General features: G+C 48.3%; 2 protein-coding genes across 7 annotated transcripts in view; one reads left to right on the plus strand and one right to left on the minus strand.

Annotated features, from left to right (window-relative positions):
• PIANP (PILR alpha associated neural protein) overlaps positions 1-10,719 on the plus strand; it is a 33,664-nt gene extending 22,945 nt beyond the window's left edge. For all 5 annotated transcript variants that reach the window (XM_075348304.1, XM_075348307.1, XM_075348305.1 and 2 more), the window contains exon 6: positions 10,175-10,719. In XM_075348304.1, coding sequence (XP_075204419.1) covers positions 10,175-10,196 — 22 coding nt within the window. In that variant the 3' untranslated portion in view covers positions 10,197-10,719. The remainder of the gene's footprint in view (positions 1-10,174) is intronic.
• The window catches only part of LOC142310704 (uncharacterized), a 66,221-nt gene continuing 57,729 nt past the window's right edge, over positions 10,485-18,976 (minus strand). Inside the window, exons 11-13 of one of the 2 annotated variants that reach the window (XM_075348301.1) lie at positions 14,304-14,472; positions 13,891-13,964; positions 10,485-10,844 (exon numbers count right to left, since the gene is read on the minus strand). In XM_075348301.1, coding sequence (XP_075204416.1) covers positions 10,756-10,844; positions 13,891-13,964; positions 14,304-14,472 — 332 coding nt within the window. In that variant the 3' untranslated portion in view covers positions 10,485-10,755. The remainder of the gene's footprint in view (positions 10,845-13,890; positions 13,965-14,303; positions 14,473-18,976) is intronic. The other variant, XM_075348300.1, reaches the window with a different exon arrangement.

Consider the following 18,976-nt stretch of genomic DNA (forward strand, 5'->3'; position numbering starts at 1 on the left):
ACAGTATCATATTCCTGTTGTCCAGGATTGCCCCTGGTGGTTCAGTATCATAACAGCTGGTCCAGTGGTGAAGTTTTCTGTTCCTGGCGGTCTAGTGGTATGGTATCATATTATTGGTTGTCTGGGATTCTCCTTGGTGGATTTGTATTAGAGTATCATGTTTATGCTTGTCTAATGTTCTGACTCTGGTAGCCAAGTATTCTAAACCTGGTGCAGTGTTCTAACCCTGGTGGGCTAGTGGTACAGTATCATATACCTGGTTGTCTGGGATTGTCCCTGGTGGCATTGTATCACAAAATCATGTTTCTGCCAGACCAGTATTCTGATCCTGGTAGTGAAGTGATGCAGTATTCTGTTCCTGGTGGTCTAGTGGTACAGTATCATATTCCTATTGTCCAGTATTGTCCCTGGTGGCTCTGTATTACAATATCATGTTTCTGCTGGTCCAGTATCCTGATCCTGGTAGTTCAGTGATGCAGTGTTCTTTCTGTTCCTGGTGGTCTAGTGGTACAATATCATATCCCTGGTTCTCCAGTATTGTCCCTTGTATTACATTATCATGTTTCTGCTGGTCCAATATTCTGACCCTGGTAGCTCACTGATGCAGTTTTCTATTCCTGGTGGTCTAGTGGTATGGTATCATATACCTGGCTGTCCGGGATCGTACCTGGTGACTTCGTATTACAGTATCATGTTTCTGCTGGTCCAATATCTGATCCTGGTAGTGAAGTGATGCACTATGCTGTTCCTGGTGGTCTAGTGGTACAATATCATATACCTGGTTCTCCAGTATTGTCTCTTGTATTACATTATCATGTTTCTGCTGGTCCAGTATTCTGACCCTGGTAGCTCAGTGATGCAGTATGCTGTCCCTGGTGGTCTAGGGGTACAATATCATATTCCTGGTTGTTCAGTATTGTCCCTAGTGGATTTGTATTACCGTATCATGTTTCTGATCCTGGTAGCCCAGTGATGGACTGTTCTGTTCCTGGTGGTACAATATCATATTGCTGTTGTCCATTATTGTCCCTGGTAGCTTTATATTACAGTATCATGTTTCTGCAGGTCCAGTATTCTGACCCTGGTGGTGAAGTGATGCAGTGTTCTGTTCCTGGTGGTCTAGTGATACAGTATCAAATTCCTGGTATCAAGTGGTGAAGTATGCTATTCTTGGTGGTTCACTGATGCAACTTTCTGTCCTTGGTGGCTTTGTGGAATAGTATCATATTCCTGGTGAGCAAGTGATGCCATGTCCTGTCCCTCATGGTCTGGTGATACAGTATCAACTTTCTGGTGGTCCAGAATTCTATTTCAGGTGGTCTGGCGATGGCGTGGTTTTTCTGCCTTGGTAGTTTAGTAGTACAGTATTATATTCCTCATGGTCCAGTCATGCAGTGTTCTGTCCCTTGTGACCAGCTGGGCCAGAATATTTCTTTATGGTGGTCCAGTGATGCAGTGCTCTGCCCCCTGGTGGCCGTCTGGCCGTCTGGTGGCCGTCTACATTACATTACTGATCCTGAGTTACCTACTGTATTATACTCCAGAGCTGCACTCACTATTCTGCTGGTGCAGTCATTGTGTACATATATTACATTACTGATCCTGAGTTACATCCTGTATTATACTCCAGAGCTGCACTCACTATTCTGCTGGTGCAGTCACTGTGTACATACATTACATTACTAATCCTGAGTTACCTCCTGTACTACACTCCAGAGCTGTACTCACTATTCTGCTGGTGCAGTCACTGTGTACATACATTACATTACTAATCCTGAGTTACCTCCTGTATTATACTCCAGAGCTGCACTCACTATTCTGCTGGTGCAGTCACTGTGTACATACATTACATTACTGATCCTGAGTTACCTCCTGTATTATACTCCAGAGCTGCACTCACTATTCTGCTGGTGCAGTCACTGTATACATACATTACATTACTGATCCTGAGTTACATCCTGTATTATACTCCAGAGCTGCACTCACTATTCTGCTGGTGCAGTCACTGTGTACATACATTACATTACTGATCCTGAGTTACCTCCTGTATTATACTCCAGAGTTGCACTCACTATTCTGCTGGTACAGTCACTGTGTACATACATTACATTACTGATCCTGTACTGATCCTGAGTTACCTCCTGTATTATACTCCAGAGCTGCACTCACTATTCTGCTGGTACAGTGACTGTGTACATACATTACATTACTAATCCTGAGTTACCTCCTGTATTATACTCCAGAGCTGCATTCACTATTCTGCTGGTGCAGTCACTGTGTACATACATTACATTACTGATCCTGAGTTACCTTCTGTATTATACTCCAGAGCTGCACTCACTATTCTGCTGGTACAGTGACTGTGTACATACATTACATTACTAATCCTGAGTTACCTCCTGTATTATACTCCAGAGCTGCATTCACTATTCTGCTGGTGCAGTCACTGTGTACATATATTACATTACTGATCCTGAGTTACCTCCTGTATTATACTCCAGAGCTGCACTCACTATTCTGCTGGTACAGTGACTGTGTACATACATTACATTACTAATCCTGAGTTACCTCCTGTATTATACTCCAGAGCTGCATTCACTATTCTGCTGGTGCAGTCACTGTGTACATATATTACATTACTGATCCTGAGTTACCTCCTGTATTATACTCCAGAGCTGCACTCACTATTCTGCTGGTGCAGTCACTGTGTACATACATTACATTACTGATCCTGCGTTACCTCCTGTATTATACTCCAGAGCTGCACTCACTATTCTGCTGGTACAGTCACTGTGTACATACATTACATTACTAATCCTGCGTTACCTCCTGTATTATACTCCAGAGCTGCATTCACTATTCTGCTGGTGCAGTCACTGTGTACATACATTACATTACTGATCCTGAGCTACCTCCTGTATTATACTCCAGAGCTGCACTCACTATTCTGCTGGTGCAGTCACTATGTACATACATTACATTACTGATCCTGAGTTACCTCCTGTATTATACTCCAGAGCTGCACTCACTATTCTGCTGGTGCAGTCACTATGTACATACATTACATTACTGATCCTGAGCTACCTCCTGTATTATACTCCAGAGCTGCACTCACTATTCTGCTGGTGCAGTCACTATGTACATACATTACATTACTGATCCTGAGTTACCTCCTGTATTATACTCCAGAGCTGCACTCACTATTCTGCTGGTATAATAGTTGTTTGCGTGCTATAATGGACCATGCAATTAAAAGCGCCCCCCCCCTGTGAATCATCGCACAATAATGAGCGTCTTGCCATCATATCTACGGTTTTGTGTATATGGACATATGAGCTACAAGTCTCATTTTACAGTAAACGTCTGAGGGTTCGTTTTCCTTGAAGACGAGTAATTTTCCTTTCCGCTATAACTCGTGTCATAAAATGTGCACAAAATAAGGTTTACAGAGCGGTGCAGCGCGGTGCAGCGCGGTAATTTACGGCCGATTGTTTAACCGAACGTTTATAGGAAATTAATTCTGGCTCCTTACGATTGAGTGGAGTGTGTGCTGCCTCACCAGTGACACCTGCAGGTCAGACAGAGCACTGCGGCTGTCTGCTGCTCCACCGGTGATATCCTGCGGTCACAACCGGAGCAGCGATCCATCGCGATCCACACATTCAGCCTAAAAACTGCAGGGACATCTGCAAAACTGTCATCATAATGGAGTGTGCGTCCCCACCACATCCACACTACAGGAACCGAAACGTGAGGGTAATCCCAATGTCACCGACTGCCAGGAAGAGCTATGAGAGGGTGGGGAAGAGCCTCTGGGTGACCGGATGACAGATAAATCAGCATCCTGACCGGTCCAATGGCTGACGATGGGCAGTTGGCAGACCCCGATGACTGCATTGGCAGACCCCGACGACTGCATTGGCAGACCCCGACGACTGCATTGGCAGACCCCGACGACTGCATTGGCACGCAGACACCAATGATTGCAGTTCCCAGACCCCGACGATGGCAGTTGATGGACTTCGATGATTGTAGCTGGTAGACCCCGATGACTGCAGTTAGTAGTCTATCATGACGGCAATTGGCAGACCCCGATGATTGCAGTTGGTAGATCCTGACGATGACAGTTGGCAGACCCCAATCGGTATACCAATGATGAGGACACTTGGTAGACCATGATGGCAGTTGGCAGACCCCAATAATTGCAGTTGGCAGATCATGATGACGGTAGTTGTCAGACAATGATGACGGTAGTTGTCAGACCATGGTGACGGTAGTTGTCAGACCACAACGATGGTCATTGTCAGACCATGATGAGGGTAGTTGTCAGACCATGATGAGGGTAGTTGTCAGACCATGATGATGGTAGTTGTCAGACCATGATGATGGTAGTTGTCAGACCCCGATGATGGTAGTTGTCAGACCATGATGACGGTAGTTGTCAGACCCCGATGACGGTAGTTGTCAGACCAGGATGACGGTAGTTGTCAGATCATGATGAAGGTAGTTGTCAGACCATGATGATGGCAGTTGTCAGACCACGATGATGGTAGTTGTCAGACCCCGATGATGGTAGTTGTCAGACCCCGATGATGGTAGTTGTCAGACAGCAATGACGGTAGTTGTCAGACCATGATGACGGTAGTTGTCAGACCATAATGACTGTAGTTGTCAGACCCCGATGACGGTAGTTGTCAGACCCCGATGACGGTAGTTGTCAGACCCCGATGACGGTAGTTGTCAGACCCCGATGACGGTAGTTGTCAGACCCCGATGACGGTAGTTGTCAGACCCCGATGACAGTAGTTGTCAGACCCCGATGACAGTAGTTGTCAGACCATGATGACGGTAGTTGTCAGACCATGATGACGGTAGTTGTCAGATCATGATGATGGTAGTTGTCAGACAATGATGACGGTAGTTGTCAGACCCCGATGACAGTAGTTGTCAGACCATGGTGACGGTAGTTGTCAGACCACAACGATGGTCATTGTCAGACCATGATGAGGGTAGTTGTCAGACCATGATGACAGTAGTTGTCAGACCATGATAACGGTAGTTGTCAAACTATGATGATGGTAGTTGTCAGACCCCGATGATGGTAGTTGTCAGACCATGATGACGGTAGTTGTCAGACCCCAATGACGGTAGTTGTCAGACCCAGATGACTGTAGTTGTCAGATCATGATGAAGGCAGTTGTCAGACCACGATGATGGCAGTTGTCAGACCACGATGATAGCAGTTGTCAGACCCCGATGATGGTAGTTGTCAGACCCCGATGATGGTAGTTGTCAGACCCCGATGATGGTAGTTGTCAGACAGCGATGACGGTAGTTGTCAGACCATGATGACGGTAGTTGTCAGACCATGATGACGGTAGTTGTCAGACCATGATGACGGTAGTTGTCAGACCATGATGACGGTAGTTGTCAGACCATGATGACGGTAGTTGTCAGACCCCGATGACGGTAGTTGTCAGACCATGATGACGGTAGTTGTCAGACCATGATGACGGTAGTTGTCAGACCATGATGACGGTAGTTGTCAGATCATGATGAAGGTAGTTGTCAGACCATGATGACGGCAGTTCTCAGACCCCGATGACGGCAGTTCTCAGACCCCGATGACGGTAGTTGTCAGACCCCGATGACGGTAGTTGTCAGACCCCGATGACGGTAGTTTTCAGACCATGATGACGGTAGTTTTCAGACCATGATGACGGTAGTTTTCAGATCATGATGACGGTAGTTGTCAGACCCCGATGACGGTAGTTGTCAGACCATGATGAAGGCAGTTGTCAGACCACGATGACGGCAGTTCTCAGACCACGATGACGGTAGTTGTCAGACCCCGATGACGGTAGTTGTCAGACCATGATGATGGTAGTTGTCAGACCATGGTGACGGTAGTTGTCAGACCATGGTGACGGTAGTTGTCAGACCATGATGATGGTAGTTGTCAGACCATGATGACGGTAGTTGTCAGACCATGATGACGGTAGTTGTCAGACCATGGTGATGGTAGTTGTCAGATCATGATGATGGCAGACGCATCTCTGGGGTCAGTGACTACGGAGTTTGGTTGTTCATTATTTACCATTTGAAGATGTTCTTAAATGAAGGCATCGCCTCTCCCTCGTTTTAATAACCCTCAGAAAGCAGATGTGGCGCCATAGAGTGACACTACACAGCGGCTTTCTGTAGTCTGGAACCATAAAGACACATAGGTTTGCATAGGAGCTGTGTGCACAGAACGGTGGTGTATTACAGACATGTGATGTGGATGTAGCCTCGCGTGCCGTCTGCACCGTCCAGAACACCATTAATATTTGTGTCACATCGACTCCGCCGGTGTCTGTCGATTGGACACTGTAATAAGATGGATCATGTACGGCCACTGACAAGATGTCAGAGAGCACTGACAGCGCCTGCGATTCCCCCGCCTGTCCCGCCTGCAGTGATCGCTCCGTCACCCTCAATATATACACCCACTGATCAGCCAGAACAATAAGACCCCCTGCCTTGTTCTGTGCGGCCCCCTCTCTGACCCCCGGACTCCACTAGAGCTCTGCAGGAATCCGGGGGCCTCTGCCCCAGATCCTCCTCCGATAATTTCTGACCATTATCTGCCATTACAATACCACTGCCATGAATGTGTAGTTTGGGGTAAATACCGCATCCACATGATGCCAGGACCCGAGACGTCCCAGCAAACATTGCCAGTCACTCTGCCTCCGCCAGCGTCTCCTTGCCATACTGCATCCCGGTGCCATCTCTATCCCGGGTAAGTGACACCACCCAACTGTCCACATGGTGTAAAACACCATTCATCTGAACCGGCCGCCTTCTTCCACTGCTGTAGTTTCCAGTTCTGGTGCTAACATACCCACTGTGCCAGCAGACAGAGTGAGCATGGGCACCGGGACCGGCCTGCGGCTGCACAGCCCCGTACAGTGATCTGCAATACGCTGCACATGCTGACATTTTACTATCATAGCTGCGATGCTCTGCGTACTCTGACCGGTAATCCTATTGCTGGGTTATTGTTTCTCTTTCCTTGGACCACTTTTACTGTATTAGGTAATACTTTACAGGAACACCCCCACTAGACCCGCTATATAGCATGAACACCCCCACTAGACCCGCTATATAGCATGACCCCCCCCTACTAGACCCGCTATATAGCATGAACACCCCCACTAGACCCGCTATATAGCATGACCCCCCCCTACTAGACCCGCTATATAGCATGAACACCCCCACTAGACCCGCTATATAGCATGACCCCCCCCCTACTAGACCCGCTATATAGCATGAACACCCCCACTAGACCCGCTAAATAGCATGAACACCCCCACTAGACCCTCTATATAGCATGAACACCCCCACTAGACCCGCTATATAGCATGACCCCCCCCTACTAGACCCGCTATATAGCATGAACACCCCCACTAGACCCGCTATATAGCATGAACACCCCCACTAGACCCGCTATATAGCATGAACACCCCCACTAGACCCGCTATATAGCATGAACACCCCCACTAGACCCGCTATATAGCATGAACACCCCCACTAGACCCGCTATATAGCATGAACACCCCCACTAGACCAGCTATATAGCATGAACACCCCCACTAGACCCGCTATATAGCATGAACACCCCCACTAGACCCGCTATATAGCATGAACACCCCCACTAGACCCGCTATATAGCATGAACACCCCCACTAGACCCGCTATATAGCATGAACACCCCCACTAGACCCGCTATATAGCATGAACACCCCCACTAGACCCGCTATATAGCATGAACACCCCCACTAGACTCGCTATATAGCATGAACACCCCACTAGACCCGCTATATAGCATGAACACCCCCACTAGACCCGCTATATAGCATGAACACCCCCACTAGACCCGCTATATAGCATGAACACCCCCACTAGACCCGCTATATAGCATGAACACCCCCACTAGACCAGCTATATAGCATGAACACCCCCACTAGACCCGCTATATAGCATGAACACCCCCACTAGACCCGCTATATAGCATGAACACCCCCACTAGACCCGCTATATAGCATGAACACCCCCACTAGACCCGCTATATAGCATGAACACCCCCACTAGACCCGCTATATAGCATGAACACCCCCACTAGACCCGCTATATAGCATGAACACCCCCACTAGACCCGCTATATAGCATGAACACCCCCACTAGACCCGCTATATAGCATGAACACCCCCACTAGACCCGCTATATAGCATGAACACCCCCTCTAGACCCGCTATATAGCATGAACACCCCCTCTAGACCCGCTATATAGCATGAACACCCCCTCTAGACCCGCTATATAGCATGAACACCCCCTCTAGACCCGCTATATAGCATGAACACCCCCTCTAGACCCGCTATATAGCATGAACACCCCCATTAGACCCGCTATATAGCATGAACACCCCCACTAGACCCGCTATATAGCATGAACACCCCCACTAGACCCGCTATATAGCATGAACACCCCCACTAGACCCGCTATATAGCATGAACACCCCCACTAGACCCGCTATATAGCATGAACACCCCCACTAGACCCGCTATATAGCATGAACACCCCCACTAGACCCGCTATATAGCATGAACACCCCCACTAGACCCGCTATATAGCATGAACACCCCCTCTAGACCCGCTATATAGCATGAACACCCCCTCTAGACCCGCTATATAGCATGAACACCCCCTCTAGACCCGCTATATAGCATGAACACCCCCACTAGACCCGCTATATAGCATGAACACCCCCACTAGACCCGCTATATAGCATGAACACCCCCACTAGACCCGCTATATAGCATGAACACCCCACAAGATCCGCAATATCCTTGGAACACCCTATAAAACCCATCATATACCAGGAATACCCCACAAGATCTGTCAAATACCAGGAACAACTCACAAAACCCACCGTATGTCAGGAACATCCCACAAGACCCGACATATGCCTAGAACATCCCACAAAACCCGATGTATACTGGGAACACCCCACAGGACCTACCGTCTACCGGGAACACCCCACAAGACCCACCATATGCCAGGAACACTTCACAAGACCCAAATATGCCTGGAATAACTACTGAATACCGGGAATAACACAGAAAACCTGTCGTATACTGGGAAAACCCCACAAGACCCACTGTATACTGGGATCACCCCACAATACCTGCCATATACCGGGAATACTCCCTAAGACCCGCCATATACCGGGAACACCCCCACAAGGCCAACTGTATACAAGGAACAATCCACAAGACCAGCGTATACCAGGAACACCCAACGAGACCTGCCGTTTACAAGGAAGACCCCCACAAGGCCTGTCGTATAGCGGAAAAACACCCCACAGGACCTTCTATATATGGGAAACACTGCAGAAGACCCCTGGAGCACACCACAAGACCGGCTGTATATCGGGAACACCCCACAAGACCCACTGTTTAATGGGGACACCCCAATTGACCCACCGAATACCGGGAACACCCCACAAGACGCACTGTATATCGGGAACAACCTACTAGACCCGCTATATCAATCGAGCACCCCACAAGACCTACTCGTTGTATACAGGAAACACCCCACTAGATCCACTATATTCCAGGAACACCCCACTATACCCACTATATGCTGGGAGCATACCAAAAGACCTGACATTTTAGAGACGGTCTGACCCAGTCTCAGATTCTCACCTTTGCCAAGTTTTCTTGCTTTAAACAAATAATTTGATGCTCTGTTCCTAGGGGTCCGTGCGGCACAATGACGTGTTGTTTAGTGCCCCATCACGGGACCCCAGAGACTAAGCATCGCCTCATATTGCCCTTAGTGACATTAAAGCGGCTACTCTCTGGCAGATCATTATGGAGTGTAAAGTATTACCCCCAATACTCCCCAGTATGGCTGCCCCCAATTTATTTTTTGGTCTCCAAGAGTCACTAACCCTTGTCAGAATCACTTCTTATTAAAGACAAGGAATCTATCCCTTGACTGGTACACATGGGGGGAGCCATACTACTGGTGGCCATCCTGGTTTCCCCCCCAAATGAATAGAATGTTTTAAGCCCTTGACTGTTGGGGGTGTTTGGATTTTGGGTAACGCTTTCTCCTCTCCTGCAGGATCCCGGTGGTGACCATGTGATGGAAGGACACAGCGGCCAAATATACGCAGAGAAGGAACTGTCCTGATGGCTGGTGGTGGTTTACAACCCCACGTTTCTTAAACCCCCTGCACCCCCCCCAAAAAAACACACGTGCGTGGGAGGAGACGAGTATCGGGAGAAGAGACCGGTCAATGGAAGGCGACCTCACCTAGCCAGGCGTAGCCCCCTCCTCAGCCATAGGGCTGTATGTTTATATATGATACATGTATGTATGCATGGGCGCACATAACTAGTGATCTGGGGGGGCCGCCCGCTGAGAAGACCCAGGACGCCCGGTGGCATTGGGGCAGAACATATATGTAACAATAGAGTCCTCTATATCTATCTATGTACGTATGACAGCATGTATGACTGTTAACAAGTGGTCACTAAGGGCTTACACCCCTCCCCCCACACGTATGTGCTGTGAATGTCTCCATCTGCACCACGTGTATGGTTCTCCGCTCATCTTCAGGGTTTGGATCACAGTTTTATTTTTAATAAAGGTACTTTTGAGTGTAAGACGTAGACTGTGTTGCGTCGTCGGCTTCTCCACGGTTATAGCACCACGCACCGGTGCCAGCCGGGGGGCTCTGCTTTCACGTCAGACGGTTCGTTCGCTGTGTCCACTGCCCACAGATCTTCCTCTGGAAAAGAACATCGTCACAGCTGAGTGTACGGTAAGCCAAGGATATGACACATCTACAGTCAGGCTGTGCGCAACGACGCCTCTGCTACATCGCAAGGATGGGCGATCAGTGGGAAGGACAATAGGAAGCCTCTGATGCAAAACTAATGCCTGCATGTGCAGAAAGTAAGGATTAAAGGGGGGCTCTGCTGCTTCCACATCACCAGGTGAGCGGCGCCAATGATTTCCCATACAATGCACAATGTCTGACGACAGGACGCCATCAGCGCCACTCACCTCCTGATGTGTACATTGTGAGCAAAATACACTCCTTCTATGCCTCTAGAAATCCAAATTAATAAGATTTGTTTTATGAGCGCTCAGGAAATCATTACAGCATACACGCTCAGTGGTGTACTGAAAGTTTCTGCTTTATTACATCATGTGACCAGTTTATATAGTACCTCAAACAAAGAAATAACTCCAATAGGAACAATAGGGGCGTGAACAGAAATGTGAAACTTCCCGGCCCATCAGTGCTAGCTGGACCCTATGACATCATTCAGTTATAAGACAACAATATAGGAACAAAATGGATTGGTGGGCAGCACCACAATGACCCTTTAAGGGGGATGTCCATGATCCCAAAGTAGAGGCACACCTGACCACGGGTTTTCCAAGCTCAGCGCCATTGTGATTGAGCAGAACCAGACACAACCCATAGGCAGGTGTGGCCATGTTTCTTTAGGGATGTATTTTATCCATGAATATATTCTCACCATAACATGTCACTGACTCAATTAACCCTAGAACGCGCAACCAATAAATCAACCATAGAGGCCCCAGGTATGCGTTCTAGGGTTAAAGGCCCTTTTACATGGGTTAATGGTCAGCAAAACGTGTCAGTGAAAACACTCACTCTCTATTATTCCCATGAGTAATTGTGGCAGCAATCAGACGACGAACGAGCAGACACCCGGTCACTGCCGATTGCATCTGTATTGTAACGCTCGCCACCGGGGATGGTGCTGTGGTGAACTGACGTGGACCCACTGGACCACAGGGAGACCTCGGGCCTACCTTAACGTGGGGTAGAGGACCGGGACTGTGGCAGCTGACCCCCAGGGCAGGGGCGGACACAGGAGCAGACAGGACAGAGTCTCAGGTGCAGACAGGGACCACCAGGGTGGCTCAAGGCAGACAGCAGAGGCAAGACAGAGAGGCAGGATCACTTGCACCAACAGGGCAGGATGGACAGGCAGCAGGTAAGGGCAGGACAGGACTGGAACCAGGGGCCAAAAGGCAGGACGGCCTGGGATCCAGGTACAGGCAGGACATGACTAAAACTAAGTGCCAATAGGCAGGATGGGCTGGTCGCAAGGTACAGGCAGGACAGGACTGGAACCAGGTACCAACAGGCAGGACAGCCTGGGATCCAGTTACAGGCAGGACAGGACTGGAATTAGGTGCCAACAGGCAGGATGGGCTGGTACCATGTACAGGAAAGGACAGGACGATCAGGGTGACCTGACAACTAACTAGACAGAACTCAACTGATTAAACATATGGTGTTGCACAGGCACCTCCCCTAGTGGGAGCTTGCCTTAAACACCCAGTGCCTCTCAGCGATAGGCTGAGAGGCACTTCCTAGAAGTGGCGCATAGGCCCTTTAAGAAGAGGGCAGTGGCGTGCACATACTCCTTAGGAGCGCTCCCGGAGATCCTAAGAGGCGCGCACAGTCTCCGGGAGGCGGAGAAACCCACGTGGAGGAGAGGCATGGATTTCGGGCAGCGTGGAAGGACCCGGCAGCAGCGGTGAGTCAGGGCGCGTCCCTGCAGAAGAGCAAGGAGTACAGGGACGCAGCGTTACATGTATCACTGTCGGCAGCACATATCGCCCGGTCTAATCAGTATATGTGCTGCCGACAGAAAGTGCTGTGTATATTGTCAATCCGTAATGACAGAAATCAGCCCAGATCACGTCAGCAGGATAGCTGATAACAGGGAGTAATAGCTCTTCCCTACAGATAAAGAGAAGACAGATTCATTATCTCTTGTTCCTTCACATCTTGGATGATATTGAAGGTCAATAAAAGATGCAGCCAAAGGCAGAAAAGTAGAAAAGAAAGAACGCAGAATGCCGGGCGACAGGATCTGCAGCCATTAAATATATATATACTTCCTCCACTGATCGGACAATCTGCACATGAATAATGGATTATAGTTATTAGCTTGTGTCTTCTCACCTCCCTGCACTGCACCAGACGGGAAATTCTGTGCAATTAGCAGCTTTGTTGGCTTTTTTTTGTTTTTTTTTCTTCTTTACTTAATAAAAAAAAACACTTTTTGCAATTGGGTTTCATTAGTAATTCTGCACCGTTTTGCTTTTATGGGCTCTTTTTTACTGGGATATTTCACTTTTATGTGGTCAGTGGTCATAAATCATCTGAAATGAGTCCAGAAAAAGACAGATAAAATAGTTACAAACTATGGAATCCATCAGACCGCCATACTGAGCTCACTGATTGAATCCCAGTTAACTCATTCTGTACCCAGCATTAATCAAATGTGCGATACAGAGGTTAAAAGTAGTCAGTTTACAGGTTTTTGACACCTAATTTGAGAGCGTCATAATGTAGGGGCAGAGATTCTGATTCCTGCGATGTGTCACTTACTGAGCTGCTTAGTGTAGTTTTGATAAAATCACTGATTAATCCGCCGGAGATTATCATTACAGGACTACTTGGCATGCTGAAGGTAGTCCAGCATACTTATGAGCTCTGTATAACTGCTAAATCTGCAGCAGAAAAAAAAAGTGATTTTATCAAAATGACAGGAAACAGCTCAGAAAGTGACACATCGCTGGAATCAGGGTCTCTGTCTCTACATTATGCTTCTCTCAGATGGGGAGCAAAAATCTGGTGACAGATTCCATTTAAGGAAGGAGGGTCCTTTGGCCAAATCAGATAGGACCCTCCTAATCCTGGTCTCATGAGACTCGCTCTCCGGACGAGAGACTTTGATTCAGATCTTAGAATAGAAGATACTGCTCCCCGGTATTCTTACCCTCATCGTCCTCTGAGTCACTGTCTGGAGGAGGCTGTAGAAAATCTGGACAGAAGTGAACCCGTGCCGCAGATCTAAGAAAAGAAAAAGAACGAGTCAGCCCCGGCCGGTGACGGGCAGGTCGTATAGGTACGTGATATTGTGTTATACTCCAGTCACATCCAGAGCTGCGCTCACTGTTGCGGATACAGGACATTGCGTCACACTGCCGTACAGAACGTGCGCTGCTCTGCAGGACATGACCCTGCAGCTAATGTCCATAAATTACCAACAAAACAATGGAAATCCTTCCTCTGCACTCCTGCACTGGCAAAATGTACCTAATGCAGAGATTGAGTGCCTGTAGTGCAGCAGGAGCTCACAAGACGCCTCGGGGAGCACTGCAAATATATACAACTATATAGGAGACTCACCCGCTCAATGCTCCGCCTCTCGGAAGCTCCTCCCATAGCAGCAGCTCCCGCCCTCCGGTCACCCATCGGCACAGTCCATTGGATGTACAGGAAACCGCCAAACATAAGAGTCGAGAGACATCCGGGCAGGAGACGGTGCACAGGTATCTCCCCGACTCCACATTACGCACTGCAAAAAAAAGAAACAGCATTAAGGAATCAGGGAGGATGTGAAGAGCAAAGAAGCGACCAAATCATCCCCCGAATGGCGCTCTGCATTCAATCCCCAGACTGGCGCTCTACATTCTATCCTACAACCGGCGCTCTACATTCTATCCTACAACCGGCGCTCTACATTCTATCCTACAACCGGCGCTCTACATTCTATCCTACAACCGGCGCTCTACATTCTATCCTACAACCGGCGCTCTACATTCTATCCTACAACTGGCGCTCTACATTCTATCCTACAACTGGCGCTCTACATTCTATCCTACAACTGGCGCTCTACATTCTATCCTACAACTGGCGCTCTACATTCTATCCTACAACTGGCGCTCTACATTCTATCCTACAACTGGCGCTCTACATTCTATCCTACAACTGGCGCTCTACATTCTATCCTACAACTGGCGCTCTACATTCTATCCTACAACTGGCGCTCTACATTCTATCCTACAACCGGCGCTCTACATTCTATCCTACAACCGGCGCTCTACATTCTATCCTACAACCGGCGCTCTACATTCTATCCTACAACCGGCGCTCTACATTCTATCCTACAACCGGCGCTCTACATTCTATCCTACAACCGGCGCTCTACATTCTATCCTACAACTGGCGCTCTACATTCTATCCTACAACTGGCGCTCTACATTCTATCCTACAACTGGCGCTCTACATTCTATCCTACAACCGGCGCTCTACATTCTATCCTACAACTGGCGCTCTACATTCTATCCTACAACTGGCGCTCTACATTCTATCCTACAACTGGCGCTCTACATTCTATCCAACAACTGGCGCTCTACATTCTATCCTACAACTTGCGCTCTACACCCGATCCTACAACTGGCGCTCTACATTCTATCCTACAACTGGCGCTCTACATTCTATCCTACAACTGGCGCTCTACATTCTATCCTACAACTGGCGCTCTACATTCTATCCTACAACTGGCGCTCTACATTCTATCCTACAACTGGCGCTCTACATTCTATCCTACAACTGGCGCTCTACATTCTATCCTACAACTGGCGCTCTACATTTTATCCTACAACTGGCGCTCTACATTTTATCCTACAACTGGCGCTCTACATTCTATCCTACAACTGGCGCTCTACATTCTATCCAACTGGCGCTCTACATTCTATCCTACAACTGGCGCTCTACATTCTATCCTACAACTGGCACTCTACATTCTATCCTACAACTGGCACTCTACATTCTATCCTACAACTGGCACTCTACATTCTATCCTACAACTGGCACTCTACATTCTATCCTACAACTGGCACTCTACATTCTATCCTACAACTGGCACTCTACATTCTATCCTACAACTGGCACTCTACATTCTATCCTACAACTGGCGCTCTACATTCTATCCTACAACTGGCACTCTACATTCTATCCTACAACTGGCACTCTACATTCTATCCTACAACTGGCGCTCTACATTCTATCCTACAACTGGCGCTCTACATTCTATCCTACAACTGGCGCTCTACATTCTATCCTACAACTGGCGCTCTACATTCTATCCTACAACTGGCGCTCTACATTCTATCCTACAACTGGCGCTCTACATTCTATCCTACAACTGGCGCTCTACATTCTATCCTACAACTGGCGCTCTACATTCTATCCTACAACTGGCGCTCTACATTTTATCCTACAACTGGCGCTCTACATTTTATCCTACAACTGGCGCTCTACATTCTATCCTACAACTGGCGCTCTACATTCTATCCAACTGGCGCTCTACATTCTATCCTACAACTGGCGCTCTACATTCTATCCTACAACTGGCACTCTACATTCTATCCTACAACTGGCACTCTACATTCTATCCTACAACTGGCACTCTACATTCTATCCTACAACTGGCACTCTACATTCTATCCTACAACTGGCACTCTACATTCTATCCTACAACTGGCACTCTACATTCTATCCTACAACTGGCACTCTACATTCTATCCTACAACTGGCACTCTACATTCTATCCTACAACTGGCGCTCTACATTCTATCCTACAACTGGCACTCTACATTCTATCCTACAACTGGCACTCTACATTCTATCCTACAACTGGCGCTCTACATTCTATCCTACAACTGGCGCTCTACATTCTATCCTACAACTGGCGCTCTACATTCTATCCTACAACTGGCGCTCTACATTCTATCCTACAACTGGCGCTCTACATTCTATCCTACAACTGGCGCTCTACATTCTATCCTACAACTGGCGCTCTACATTCTATCCTACAACTGGCACTCTACATTCTATCCTACAACTGGCACTCTACATTCTATCCTACAACTGGCACTCTACATTCTATCCTACAACTGGCACTCTACATTCTATCCAACTGGCGCTCTACATTCTATCCTACAACTGGCACTCTACATTCTATCCAACTGGCGCTCTACATTCTATCCTACAACTGGCGCTCTACATTCTATCCTACAACTGGCGCTCTACATTCTATCCAACTGGCGCTCTACATTGTATCCTACAACTGGCACTCTACATTCTATCCTACAACTGGCACTCTACATTCTATCCTACAACTGGCGCTCTACATTCTATCCTACAACTGGCGCTCTACATTCTATCCTACAACTGGCGCTCTACATTCTATCCTACAACTGGCGCTCTACATTCTATCCTACAACTGGCGCTCTACATTCTATCCTACAACTGGCGCTCTACATTCTATCCTACAACTGGCGCTCTACATTCTATCCTACAACTGGCGCTCTACATTCTATCCTACAACTGGCGCTCTACATTCTATCCTACAACTGGCGCTCTACATTCTATCCTACAACCGGCGCTCTACATTCTATCCTACAACTGGCGCTCTACATTCTATCCTACAACTGGCGCTCTACATTCTATCCTACAACTGGCGCTCTACATTCTATCCTACAACTGGCGCTCTACATTCTATCCTACAACTGGCGCTCTACATTCTATCCTACAACTGGCGCTCTACATTCTATCCTACAACTGGCGCTCTACATTCTATCCAACTGGCGCTCTACATTCTATCCTACAACTGGCACTCTACATTCTATCCAACTGGCGCTCTACATTCTATCCTACAACTGGCGCTCTACATTCTATCCTACAACTGGCGCTCTACATTCTATCCTACAACTGGCGCTCTACATTCTATCCTACAACTGGCGCTCTACATTCTATCCAACTGGCGCTCTACATTCTATCCTACAACTGGCACTCTACATTCTATCCAACTGGCGCTCTACATTCTATCCTACAACTGGCACTCTACATTCTATCCAACTGGCGCTCTACATTCTATCCTACAACTGGCGCTCTACATTCTATCCTACAACTGGCGCTCTACATTCTATCCAACTGGCGCTCTACATTGTATCCTACAACTGGCACTCTACATTCTATCCTACAACTGGCACTCTACATTCTATCCTACAACTGGCACTCTACATTCTATCCTACAACTGGCGCTCTACATTCTATCCTACAACTGGCGCTCTACATTCTATCCTACAACTGGCACTCTACATTCTATCCTACAACTGGCACTCTACATTCTATCCTACAACTGGCACTCTACATTCTATCCTACAACTGGCACTCTACATTCTATCCTACAACTGGCGCTCTACACTCCATCTCCCGATTGACGCTCTACTTTCCATCCCCCAACTGGTGCTCTACATTCCATCCTCCGACCGGTGCTCTACATTCCATCCTCCGACCAGTGCTCTACGCTCCATCCCCCAACCGGCGCTCTACATTCCATCCCCCGACTGGCGCTCTACATTCCAACCCCCGACTAGCGCTCTATATGACATCCCCCGACTGGCGCTCTACACTCCATACCCTGACTGGCACTCTACACTCTATCCCCCGACTGGCGCTCTACACTCCATCCCCAGACTGGCGCTCTACACTACATCCCCTGACTGGCGCTCTACACTCCATCCCCTGATAGGCGCTCTACACTCCATCCCCTGACAGGCGCTCTACACTCCATCCCCTGACAGGCGCTCTACACTCCATCCTCTGACAGGAGCTCTACACTCCATCCCGACAGGCGCTCTACATTCCATCCCCCGACTGGCTCTCTACACTCCATCCCCTGACAGGCGCTCTACACTCCATCCCCTGACAGGCGCTCCACACTCCATCCCCTGACTAGCGCTCTACATGCCATCCCCTGATAGGTGCTCTACATTCTGACTGGCACGTTACACTCCATCCCTGACTGGCACGCTACACTCCATCCCCCCATTGGCTTTCTACACTCCATCCCCCCATTGGCTTTCTACACTCCATCCCCTGACTGGCGCTCTACACTCCATCCCCTGACAGCCGCTCTACACTCCATCCCCTGACAGGCGCTCTACACTCCATCCCCTGACAGGCGCTCTACACTCCATCCCCTGACAGGCGCTCTACACTCCATCCCCTGA

This window comes from Anomaloglossus baeobatrachus, chromosome 5, assembly GCF_048569485.1.
Source record: "Anomaloglossus baeobatrachus isolate aAnoBae1 chromosome 5, aAnoBae1.hap1, whole genome shotgun sequence".
NCBI classification, from domain to species: domain Eukaryota; kingdom Metazoa; phylum Chordata; class Amphibia; order Anura; family Aromobatidae; genus Anomaloglossus; species Anomaloglossus baeobatrachus.